At 43.9% G+C, this 12,451-nt stretch overlaps 2 protein-coding genes and 2 long non-coding RNA genes across 5 annotated transcripts in view; 2 read left to right on the top strand and 2 right to left on the bottom strand.

The window, feature by feature from the left end:
- Ubx (ultrabithorax) overlaps positions 1-12,451 on the bottom strand; it is a 468,862-nt gene that overhangs the window by 112,411 nt on the left and 344,000 nt on the right. Inside the window, exon 4 of one of the 2 annotated variants that reach the window (XM_072021339.1) lies at positions 7,126-7,602. The gene's annotated coding sequence lies outside the window, so the exon portion shown is untranslated. Of the gene's footprint in view, positions 1-7,014; positions 7,603-12,451 lie in introns of those variants that run through there. The other variant, XM_072021338.1, reaches the window with a different exon arrangement.
- The window catches only part of Antp (homeotic protein antennapedia), a 327,690-nt gene that overhangs the window by 10,206 nt on the left and 305,033 nt on the right, over positions 1-12,451 (bottom strand). The window contains exon 2 of the mRNA XM_072021335.1: positions 6,058-7,006. Coding sequence (XP_071877436.1) covers positions 6,058-6,862 — 805 coding nt within the window. The 5' untranslated portion in view covers positions 6,863-7,006. The remainder of the gene's footprint in view (positions 1-6,057; positions 7,007-12,451) is intronic.
- The window catches only part of LOC139996838 (uncharacterized), a 396,216-nt gene that overhangs the window by 278,031 nt on the left and 105,734 nt on the right, over positions 1-12,451 (top strand). The window lies entirely within an intron of this gene.
- The window catches only part of LOC139996856 (uncharacterized), an 86,055-nt gene that overhangs the window by 63,652 nt on the left and 9,952 nt on the right, over positions 1-12,451 (top strand). The gene's annotated exons all lie outside the window — the stretch shown is intronic.

Raw genomic sequence — 12,451 nt, 5'->3', positions numbered from 1 at the left:
GGTACACGCCGGGTCGCGAACTTCCTGCATCTAAAAACAAAGCCATAGACGTTCCACGCGTCTTTGGTAATCGCCGATAAAGAGAAAGATATTTCAAGAACAGAGACAACTCGACGGTTTACTTTCCTGCTGCATAGAACGCGACCGAGCAAGCTGGACACGATTATTCTCGTCTGAGGAAACTGGAAGCATCCTAAGCTTGGAACAGCCACCTGCGCCAAGATGACTCGTAAAGGACGAGAGAAAAAGGAATTCAACAGAAGTCGCCGCCGGAGTAAGAAGAACGTCAAGTCGACTGACACTCATAGAGGGGTCTTAGAAGCCCTCGAGCAGAGTATCTGATAGGAGGCCTTCCCTCTTCTCCTTCACTTTCTTTCTTTCTTTCTTTTTTTTTTTTTTTTTCCTTTCGACCGCAGACGAACAGACAGAACCGGACAAGCAGACGGAGTCTGAAAGCCCGGAGAGCGCCAGAAGGTCGAGATAATGAGCAGCGAGAATGGGCCCGATGCGACGTATGCGTCTGAACAAGAGAATATTATTGCATTTGCTCCTTGTCCTACTTTGTCTACGATCGCCCCTCCGCCCCCTTTGTTTACACCTGCTCATGGATCGAGTTATTGCGGAGGAGTCTTCGCGACGAACAACAAGGGACGTTGATAAAGTCAGAGGTAACTGGGAATCTTGAAATTCACGAGAGAATTTATAATGTAAGTTAGGATCAGCAGTGTTTTAACGCGTTATCTTGCGAATAAGCAATGACAAATGAAGCAAATATATTAAAACTGGGAGCGTTTTAACGCGTTATCTTGTGAATAAGGAATAACGAATGAAGCAAATATATTTCAAAACTCGAATTCTTAACCGATATTAAATTTGCAGAATCTCAAGAATCTAAAAGACGCTGTAGTTCGCAGGCGTAATAAGATGGTTGATTTGGACCCAATTTGCCCAAATTTCCAGGTTTAATACGCGGAGGAGCCCATAATCCCAACGGCGTATCGTCCATAGTTGTCTCGGGAGTTTATGGCGGCGGCCCAAAAAGCAAACGGACATAGGATTTCTGTGGCCTCATCCATCATCGTCAACGTTTCTACGCCCTCCTCCGGTCGGTCCACTTCCTCCCTCTCTGTTTCACCGTAGACCGCGTTCGTTCGCCTTCTCCTTTTCTGCCTTTCGACCTCGCGTCATTTCCTCGACGCTCCTCCTTTCTTGCCCCTTTGGCTTCCATCTCTTTTTGAATATCTCACGAAGCCGCCATCGTTTCGGACACCAATCTCTGGCGTCTGACACCACGCGAACTAGAACGAAACGCGTTTCGAGATGTGAATGTTGATCGCCATGACCCCCGCCGGCACAGACGCGGATTAAAACTCTACGCCTGCCACATGGTATCTAGGGACTTTTTTTTTTATCCTTCCCACGTATCGGGGAAAAAAGGGTTACAGGTGCTGGGCGGTTGAGTTCTTTCAGATATCTCTGAACAAGAAACGATCGACTGTTTTTAAACGAAAATTTCATTTTTAGGTTAAGTTGGACGAAAAGGCGAAAGAACTTTTATCGCTACGCACGCTTTCCCATTTAGATGGCATGTTGCAGATTTTCCTAACCTTAGTTTCTAGAGCAGATTATTACTATCGTGAACGTCTGATGTTTTATTTTATGGGAAGAAAATGTAACGTGTAATTGTGTGATAGTAAACTGGGCGTGCAGAAACAAGGCTGGTTATACAATTTGATGGAATAATAATACCTGAATATATCTTACAACGCGATAAACGTGAAATATTTGCGTCACAAGTAGCCCGCATTTAAGGCCGCTATATACTCGATTTAAAAGATCACAGTGTTGCCATGTATCGAAATCTGCTGTATACAGCAAGATAACCTCAAAAAAGGTAGCAACGATGAAACTGTAAAAAAACAAATAACTAAAAGACGCGCGCTAATATGTGGTACGCGGCCACGTGCCTCGATGAACAAACGATGTCCAGTCTATAAATCTGCGCCCTCAATTAGCCAGATCGTATGAAAAAAGAAAAAAAGGTGGGAGAAAAAAGGAGAAGTAAAAGGGAGCGGAGTAAGGGCCATTTTAATTCCTCATTACGCGCACGGGTTATTGGCCATTTACGTAGATATTTCGCGCGATTAATTCGACGGTAGTGCGGTTTCTTCGCCGTGGTACTTTGTTCGTCCGCTAAGCATTCGTGTCAGTGCTCGGATTACATAAGAAATGTGGCGCTCGTACCACGTACACGTGTACGCAATAACGGAAGCCTCACACCTATGTATAACTGCACCGCTGCATGCTTATTTGTGAGGGGGAGAAAAGGGACGAAGTGGAGGAGGAGAGACCGAGCAGAACCGGAGGAACTCGATACCATAAATCTTTTCGCGCAAAAGGATCGCAATTATCTTACGTATTAAAAGCGTCAGCGATATCGATAGGCTTTTTCTTTCTACCAAACCGACCAATTCACGTTCGACGACGTAATATCGATATATAATTCGAATCGATCGGAATTTCGTTCCGGCTTTGATTTCGAAAGAAAAAGGATAAAAAATTTCCTCGTCTTATAACGTAAGATCCGGTGGAATCGTCGAAACGTCACGGTGCCTGCAACTTGTGAATTATAACTTCATTGTATGTTATTTTTATGGTATCGCGATGGTGTTTCATGGGCCCTGGCTACGAGAAATATTATATTTTTTCGTATGATAATGCGTTTCGCGGAATAAACTGAGATAACGCGTATGCTGTTGCAGTTGTTACACCGCAATTACCGATGGTCGAATCCGTATAAGCCTGCGCAAGCTAATTTTCACCTTTTCTTTTTCCATCCAGCTAATTAACTCGATCACGAACCCCGAATATACTATCATTCTCCGCAATTGGTTCTAATTTTATCTGCTTGGCGAATTAATTTGAAAAAGAAAATGCTAATCAATGAAAGTTTATGCATGTGAGTGCATGCGTGCATGCGAATGCAGGATACGAATGACAATGAACAATTTTACCGAAGTTCAGTGTCGGCGCATCCGCAAACTTGGGACGAGGCAACTTACAACCTCGATAGAATTATATACCTCCAACGAAAACATGCTTCACGTCCGCAACTATTAATCGAAATCGTTATTTACACCAGCGTCATAACGTTTCAAGTGAAACAATATTTACTAGCAAAGACGTTAAATTCCCTAGAGATATCACTGATCGTGAAAATGAACGATTTGCCGGAATGAATTTCACTTTCACATATTTCTCTACTACCTTGGCTACTTTCGGCAACCTTTTCTCGAGACAGACAGGAATTATCGTGGATTGTAACGCGTATTGACATTTGGAAGAATAATAAAAACACTAATTATGCAATGGTTAGGACAGAAGCTGTCACGTGACTCGACAGGTGGCTAGGGATATTTCATGAAAATGGTCGCCGTAAGAAATCAAAGGCGGAGCAAAGGGGCATTGTACATAGAAGAAGCTTTCACGATGAAAGTCGTGCACGTTCACGAAGCGTTTCATGATGTTCGGCAGTAAACGACACCGATGCGCACTCGCATGCCGGGGTTTCGCGAGCCAGCCAACTATGCCGGAATTTCCTAACCTATGTAACGCAAATGTCCCGCGTAAGGTGCCAGGGAATCTCGGCGGTTTCACCGGGCAAATGCCCGGGAGAGCACCTGCATCTATAAAATTGAGCCATGCATTATTCATGGAGTCCTGCTTATAGCACGCTTAGCTCAGCTGGTGTTTTGCAACGTGCAAAGAAACAGGCAGCCACGGCCACGAATGGATAGCTAGATAAATTGATATGAGGTTTATCATGATTGGTAGACCTGTAAGGGTAATACGATCGAGTGGCAAACCTCACGAGCAGTGTTAACCAGAGAAGAACGAATACTCGTGGATAATCATAGATCGAATTAGTATCGAAACCAGATATGAAGGATGTTTGTTAGAATACATCGACTCTGATGCGAGAGCCGATTGATCTTGTTTCGAACGGCTGATAAATACACGATGGATAGAATCGTGTGTACACATATACAATAAGGAACTATGTTTATGATGGTTACACCGAGAGAATTATTGATACAAAGCTACACATTTTGTTGGTTTTAAATGATCGTAGAATTGATTCCCTCTGTAAGATTTGCTCGAGGATAGATGGAGTAAATGTATATCGTGCTCTCCATATGAGTCATTTTTGTTTACTTATGAAAAGATATGGCGGAGATAGCATGAAATCAATACGGTTACTAAATAAACCACGACGAACGAATACATATATAGTTGGACAACCCATCGCAAAGACTTAAGCGTGCCGACATCTGTGAGCAGATTCACGCACTCGATCCTCTTTCTTCTTTTGACTGGCAACGAAGAGTATGGACCAGTCTCGTCATTCGTGAACCACACGCTTTATCGGCGAATCAAGCAGGTTGCTACCAGCTTTCGAATTGAACCGAGAGATGGTTTCGTAAGAGTATTACATTCTCTATGTCCGATGTCAGAAATAAACAGTACGAAAAATTATAAAAATTCGAATTACACTTACGTGACAAATATCCAGCCTGTGAAGGATTTTAAAAATTCGCGTCTTGAAAGTTGATATATGTAAGTAAGTACTTGCGATAATTCGAGTCGAAGAAGCGAAGATTTAACTCGAGCAGAGTTCATCGAGCAACTGAATGCTAAGGTAACGAGGAAAAGGGGTCGAGGAAGCCTGACATTGCAAGGTTAGGGCATTTTCTCGGATTTGAAGAAAATAAGAGCGCCGGAACCTGTGCTCTTACCCAACCCCCGGGACACATACCTCCGGGTTAAAGAAAACGGCTATTATCACTTGGTTATTGCCGCCATAAATTCCCAGCTCATTATTCCGAAATTACCCGTGCGATTCTTCGCAGTCACGGTCGACTCCAGCAGATTTCCTAAAGCTTTTCTTACGCTACAACCTTATATTTGAAAAAGCAGGTGGGTATTTCTTGTTCCCTTGAATATATTACGCTCGGCTTCATAAAGATCACGAAGAGAGTGGAATTTCGTCTTCACGGAAAGTATTTGGAAAAAAGAAATACTAGTTCGACGTACCAGATTCCTGTCTAACTAGACAGACGAAGCAAGGTGAGTGAAAACAAGCGAACTAGTTCAGCATACCATTGAGTGGAAGCAAGCAGCCGCGAGTTATCATGGGAATAAAAGTGGATGAGCGGAGACTCTGCCAAGCCGTGGAGCCAACACGGGCACAGTCAGCGAGAGAACTTTTATGGGGAGGTATACGCTTACGTGTGGTGAAACCAGCGAGAGCTAAAAGGTCAGGGCAATAAATAACTCGGGATGTCGGTATACCTAGAAACTGGAGACATTATGCCAATCTTGGCTTGCGAACCGTACGAATGTGGTCTAGTTTTACCTACTGTTGCATAAATCTGAAAGCGGCCGACTACCTGCCGTCCTCTCTAGAAATCTTGCTTTCTACCCGAACCTTTTGGTCACGCGGGAAAAGCCTTGAGCCTATTTTCGACAATCGCCTCACGTATTATCTCCTCTCTGACTTTACCAATGTAACATTTCTCTTCTTTCTTTCTTTTTCTTACTTCCGCATAGAAAGATTCTTTCCCTCGAGGTAACGTTCGCTGTACGATTTTCGAAATACAGCTAACCAGCAGGGTAATTCGGATGCAAATGGAACATTCAACATGGCTGCTTCTCGATTTCTACTAATTTACTGGCCTTCCTAATCCGTTCAATCTACAGACCAGGTAACGTTTTCCAATGATTGTACTGGATAATATTTACCGCGAAGCCCTCTTTTAACGAATTCCGTTATTATTTTCGTTCGGCTAAAACGATTTTGTATATTTCGAGAGACTTCAAATTCTCCATATAGCACATCGTATGTTACTGTAATTTGAGGTTATATCATATGCATCAGAGACATCTTAGCAAACTTGAAAGCTCCTAACCACGATCGCGTGGGTTTGTATATACTTTTCCCACGATTTTAACGCAAACAACAGACATTTCGAACATTACATTGAAGCTCTATCTTACCGAATTGACTTCTCATCCACGGGTAGAGCGGACTTGGTAGGTTGGCAGTGGCCGCACCTTGAGGAGTGGCTTGCTGTTGCTGACTAAGCGGCGACGTGACCACCCCTTGGTGTTGCTGAGGTTGCTGTTGTTGCTGCGGATGCATGCCAGGCTGAGATTGTTGCGACGCTGCCTGCGTTTGTTGCTGCTGTTGGTACATCATGTGCTGCTGCTGCGCCTGAAGATGTTGATGCTGCTGCTGCTGCTGTTGATGTTGTGACTGTTGCGGCTGCATGTGAGGATGTTGCGAATGCATTTGGTGGTGCATCTGCGACTCGACCAATGGCGGGCTGTCCGGTCCATCGAGTACGCTACCCTGATGATCGACCGCGGCCGCTTGAAGCTTGCAACTCGCATAGACAATAGGAGTGGACGGATGTCCGTTCGGGGTCGGTGTGTGTCCCATGTGGCCCATACCGGGGCTCGGGGACGTCGACCTGTAACCACCCAACCCGTCCATGCTGCCGTGCTCCTGTTGATGCTGATAATAGGTCGCGTTCCGCATGTCCATCCGATTGTACGGAGGAAACCTCGGATAAGGCATATCTTGCTGGCTACCAGCGGCCCCATAGTGATGGCCAGGCACTCCCTGACGTAGGAGACTAGGATCGCATGGATCCCCGGTTTGCTGAGATGGCTGTTGTACCGACTGCGTTTGCTGGGGCACCTGGACGGCGGCACCGTAGTGCTGCTGATGCTGATGCGGGTGTTCCACCCCGCCATTACGCAGGTCCGGGATGTACGAATTCGCGAAGTACGAACTCATGCTACTGTCCCACCTGGCCCACCTTCTAATGCCACCTCGATCTTTTTTTTTCCCTTACGTGTCCTCACACTTCTTCCTTTCTTAGTCTTTGATCGTTAGGCAGGCTTTTTAACTTATTCTCCACCTACTACTCCTCCTCTCCTTCTTCCTTTCTTTTCCTCTTCGTCTTTCCCTGTCTTCGTACTGGCAAACTATATGCTTGTTTTTGTCTTCGTTCTTTAATAGTTGGATCTCTTTCTTTCTTTTTTCTTTTCTTTTTGTACTCGAATACCTGCGTACGGACACACTGGCACACGTCCTTACATATACATGAATAAATTTCTGTTATTTATACATATAGTATCACCTGCTCCGGCGCGATTCCTCCCTCCTTGCACTCACTCTCGGACAACACGCGCGCGCGCAACACTCTTTGTATCACACCAACATCACCGTGAATCACTTAGCGTATCATCAAATTATGTATACTCTTTAATACTCTTGTCTCGTCCCTTTGCCCGTTTATCACACTCGACTCATCGATATTGAAAGAAAAACTAGAAACTGGAGCACTACAGAACCGTGAGTTATCAAGCTGCGGGGATAATTTAGGGGGCAGGTTTAAAACTTGTACACGAGGGGGGGGGGGGGAAGATGGTAATCAGAGTCCTTCTTCGGTGTGGTACCTTCGTTCAAAACGCCAAGCCGCTCCAGACACGTTCCGTTCCTCTGTCCACCCTGCTAACGAAGTTATGCCACACCTGTAACACGAAAAAGATAATTCGATTGATTTTACGTACAAGAATATTAAAATATTCTAACATATATCGTGGAATATTAAAATGAGACAATTTTAACGAGAAAATAAAAAAAAAAAAAAAACAGATTTTCGTTTCGTTGTCATATACTTCGTTACTTTGAATTTCTTTTTCTCTTTGATAAGAAAAAAGATAAAGATTGGAATTTCGTTGGAGTTTCAAAGTTTTATACCGAGTTCGTTCGTTAGAACAGCCGCTGGAGCCGGCAAAAGCTCCGTTTGCTGATCTTTCGACGAACTGAACGAACAGAAGTGAGTTTTACTGTAAATGACAGAAGGCGAGTTACACACGTGCTCGTCACGGTGACGGCCATCGCCCAGACGCCAAACTCGCTTGTCCCTTCTGTGTGGGCGGGCTAAACGATCGTTAAATTTGGAAAATTCCCGTCCATTAGGCAACACGACTACTGAACGCCTCGTCGAGATTCTCCCCAAGTCTACTAATTTTTTTGTTGCACTGCTTGCCGACGTGAATTCCGCGCAACTCGTTAGTTAGTACGTAACTAGAATCGTGGCGTTCCCTTTCTTTCTAAGAACAGCAGGCGCAACAAAGTTCCGGAGAATGAGAATTATATTTTCGATAGAGTGAAATTGATTTTATTAAAGAGATCGTTTCTATGCAGAAACAACAGTAACAGGAAGTCATTACACATAGCAATAATGTTCGTTTAATTAATAATAGATTTAATGATAGATCGAATAGTCGCGACAATACCGGTAATTTCAAAAATTTCGAAACATCGACGATCCGTCGGTCCTTTATCGGCTGGATCTTCAAATCTTCCGGACCGATCTTCCGATCAGGCCCGGAAACCTTCCATACCGACCGTGCGTCGTTTCACCGGTATCGTCCTGAAGTTAGTTTTTAACTCGGTGCTTCCACCTGAATATCACGTGTCTGTGTATCTACTGCCTCATACCACTTGACGCGACTGAACCGTCTGATAATCAACAACGAAACCTACTTCCTTCGTGCAATGACTACGCTCTACACACAACCAAAGCTATTCGCCTGAAGTATGCAAATAAAGTCTGTAAACATCTATCCCGAATGCTTTCTATCAATTCAGTCATGGCACTAAGCTATGTTTACAGCGAATGAGTATTCGAATAAACTGACGTTCTAAATTCAAAGCGAACATCAAAACGACTAAATATGTATATAAAACGTAACTACACTAAGCGTTTAAAATGAATCTCTTGCTAGATTACTTGTTAGATATACATGGGAATTTTCATAAAGGCTGGCAATCTACTTATAAACGCGTGCATCGCGGTTTTCGGATACTTGGTACAGCAGAACACGCCAGTTGGTCCGAATGCACATCTACTATACTAACTATAGCCTTAAACAATTAAACAGACAATTCCTAGAACCAGTTTCTATAAACGAACAAACACCAGCCATCTACAGAACAAATTGGTTGGAAGAGCGAGAGGAGCGAACGATCGCCGATTCCGCAAGTAATAAAAAAAGGAAAAAAAGGGCTGCGATTTCAGACGAGAGAATAGAATGCACGGTGCGACGGCATTGTGGGCAGCACGGTGGTCGTATTGGTAATGGTAGAGAGCACGCGGGCATGGGAGACGGGGACGGATGTACAAGGGGATCGAAAGGTGGGGGGAAGGATAAGGGCAAGGGGAGGGGTGGCAAGTTGAAGGGCTACGGGTGGAGGAGGGGCCCTTGGGAGTTTGCTGTACACGGGAATGGGTCGGACGCGGGACGATCGCGATTAACATTCCGGCCGCTAGCTCGCTGTTCGCGCGGCGCTTTCATTAATTCCAGCGTATTGATTCCTCGGATTGATGAATGGCCGCCGATAGCGATTCCATGCGCTCCGTACTCGGCTGGCCGCGCTCCCCGCACCGCTGCCCGCCTGGATCGCGTATAAATTCTACCTCTCGCAGGATTTTAACTCAATTCCCGCTTTACGGGCTCGCCCTTACGTATTCTTTCCCCTCCACGGAACAGCAACATTGTCCTTCTGCCGCGCGAGTTATTTTTGTTTCTTGTTTCTCTACCTCGCCAACCTCTTTCCCAGCGATCGAGGTTTACGGCTCGTTTCCATTGGAACCACGCGACGCGTAACACTTTGCTTCCGTCTGCTATCCTCTCTTTCTTTTTTCCTTTTCTCGTTCTCTTTTTCTTTGTTTTTTTTTTCCTTTTTTTTTTGTCTTTCTTCCCTCTTTTGAAGAGATTCGTTCGAACGCAGCTTAGCACAGAGCTTCCTACTTTGGCGCGATTAAACGCGATCGCTGTTACGCCAGCCGTGTAATAAACCGTTTGAAATGGAAAACGTCACGCCTGGGTATTATCGGAAACGTTCGCATTGTCTTGCCGTGAAAACGTTTTTGCTATTCTCTCGTTGGAAAGTGGCGTTTAATTACGTAGAGGGAACTCGTATTTAACGGAAAGCCGCTTCCTGAACGGTGGAAACGACTGGAAAAATGGCAGATAAATTCTTCCGCGTGACTATCGATGTCGAAATCTGCTTCGACGCGGCAACTTTTTCAAGGACACGAATTCAGGTCATCGAGCTTTACTCGGTGGTGACACCGACCGGAAAGGGCATAAACTATCTAGCCATTTAAAGATCTAAGAAGTTCATATTATTGCCGGCAGATGGCGATGGCGATAGCCAGAAAGAGTGGAAAAAACGGGGTGGAGCGTGTCTGACAGCTGGGTGGGTTCGGGTCCAAGGTGATTGAAAACAGGGTGGAGCGTCACGTGACGCCATAGTTGGATATGGAAGTGACGTCAGGCAGCTATGATGGCCTCTAGTTAACAAAATGGCTCCTCGCTGGCCAATTTCTTTGTCCCTCGCAGTTGTTTACTGGCCGTTCTTATCAAACTGTAAAAGGAAGTTGTCATCCTATTATCTCGAACAACGATTCTTCCAAAAGCCATCGAGCATATAAACTCGTTCGATTCTTTTCAAGTAATTATTCGAATACACCGTCGAAATCAAATGTAACTATTAACAAGTTTCTTTTTTTTTTAATCCTACTTTCATACGTACAACGTATGAACATTGAAATGTAGTCGTCTGTCACAAGCTGCATGGTTTACACGAGACATTTTGCTATTGATCCGTTTGAATAAAATAACCACTTGTCCGCGTCAGCGACACGTTTCAGTCGCAAAACGTTTAAATAAAACCGGACAACGTATCTATCTATGGCGTACCAATTGCGCTGAAATCTCACTCCAACGATCTTCCATTCGAATATAAAATTCCTGCCATCGTTCCGTTCGCCATGCCATCTACGTAATCTTATTAAATTAACAAAACGCCTGCCATCTTCTTTATGTTCGATATCGTCATATCCGTTTCCCCTGGCTTGCAACAGGAAGCCATAAAACGTAAAGCAGAATGAAGAAAGAAAGGGAAAAAATGAAGCAGAAAAACTCCTGCCTAATGCTATTTCACAAATAAAACGTTCTCGTTGAAACACGATACCACGAGCCATCCGAGCGATAAACTGACCAATGCTAATCGAGCGGTGAAATAGTCGTGCGATGACCCATGAAAGTTTCACGCGGTCGTTCGAACAGCGTTGTTCGAATAACCGGCGAAATATCGCGGCCAGCTGGAAGATTCAGTGGTCACCGTAAACGGTGGCAGGATTTGACAGTTATGGGACTCGTAGCTCGTGCCAGTCGTTCGCACGCCGTGAAACAGTCGTAAACTAAACGAGGTCGTAAAACGGTGACCCTCGAACCAGCCCAGGCCACCTCTTCATTCCCCATCCATCCAGCAGAAAAACAAAAACAGCCAACATAAAATTACGACCTTGAGAGCGCGTTCCAGTTCCGGCCGCGTCGATCGGATCCCTGCGACCACAGCGGTTCCCGCTGCTCTCGCGGCGGCTTTTTTTCCAACTTCCGCTGCGTCTGATCCAGCTATTGATAAACGCTTTGCGCGTGGAATAGCTGGAAAGTTCGTCTCGTTGAATATATTTACGAATGTTCCGAAAAATATTTGAAAATTCAAGGCTCGGTTGGAAAGCACAGATATTTTTGAAATTTTGATAGATAGGTGTGAAAGTACCCAAACGGTGAGTTAGAAATGTTCCAGTCTCCATGTATATGCGTAGCAGTGTGCCTTAATTTCTCTGGCAACGTTTGTTTATTTTCTTCTCTTCCAGTTTTTTTTTTTTTTTCTTTTAATTTTGTAGGATCGAAGATTTCTTCAATTTTTAATTTTAATAATTAAATTATTAATTTTTTTTTTTAATATTAAAATTTAAGTCATTTAGTAATTTTATTCTGAATTTTGAAGCAATTATGGACACGTATGTGTGCTGATGTATTTTAACTTTTCCATCCAAAGTTTCCCGAAATGAAAAAAAATTTTATCGGACATTTTTTCTTCGAGTTCTGATACCGGAAAAGAGGATGAAAGATATTACACGATTAACTTATCTATCTACATTTTTTTATATCCCCGCATAGTATTTCAGCATAATTGAAACCGCGTGTCTGATTTTTTTACTTTAATTATAGATTGTTCCTTTTTTTTTTTTTTTTTTAATATGACGTAATTGAACACAGAAGAAACAAGTTGCAATAGATAAAGATCGGACAAAATTTGCAAATATCGGTAGGCGAAATCGTTGAGCTTGATGAATATTTACATCGATCGTGCAGTGTGGAAACAGACGTAGCAGCGCAATTAAAGTCTCATAGGGAACACTAATTGCATGTCATTAATTTACGAACCGCGTTAGTAATAAGCAAATGCTTAGCGAAGTTACGCGACGAGAACGAAGGAATTCCTTCGCATTTTCGA

The sequence above is a fragment of the Bombus fervidus genome, chromosome 19, assembly GCF_041682495.2.
Source record: "Bombus fervidus isolate BK054 chromosome 19, iyBomFerv1, whole genome shotgun sequence".
Taxonomy (NCBI): domain Eukaryota; kingdom Metazoa; phylum Arthropoda; class Insecta; order Hymenoptera; family Apidae; genus Bombus; species Bombus fervidus.
This window is presented reverse-complemented; position numbering and strand designations above follow the sequence as displayed.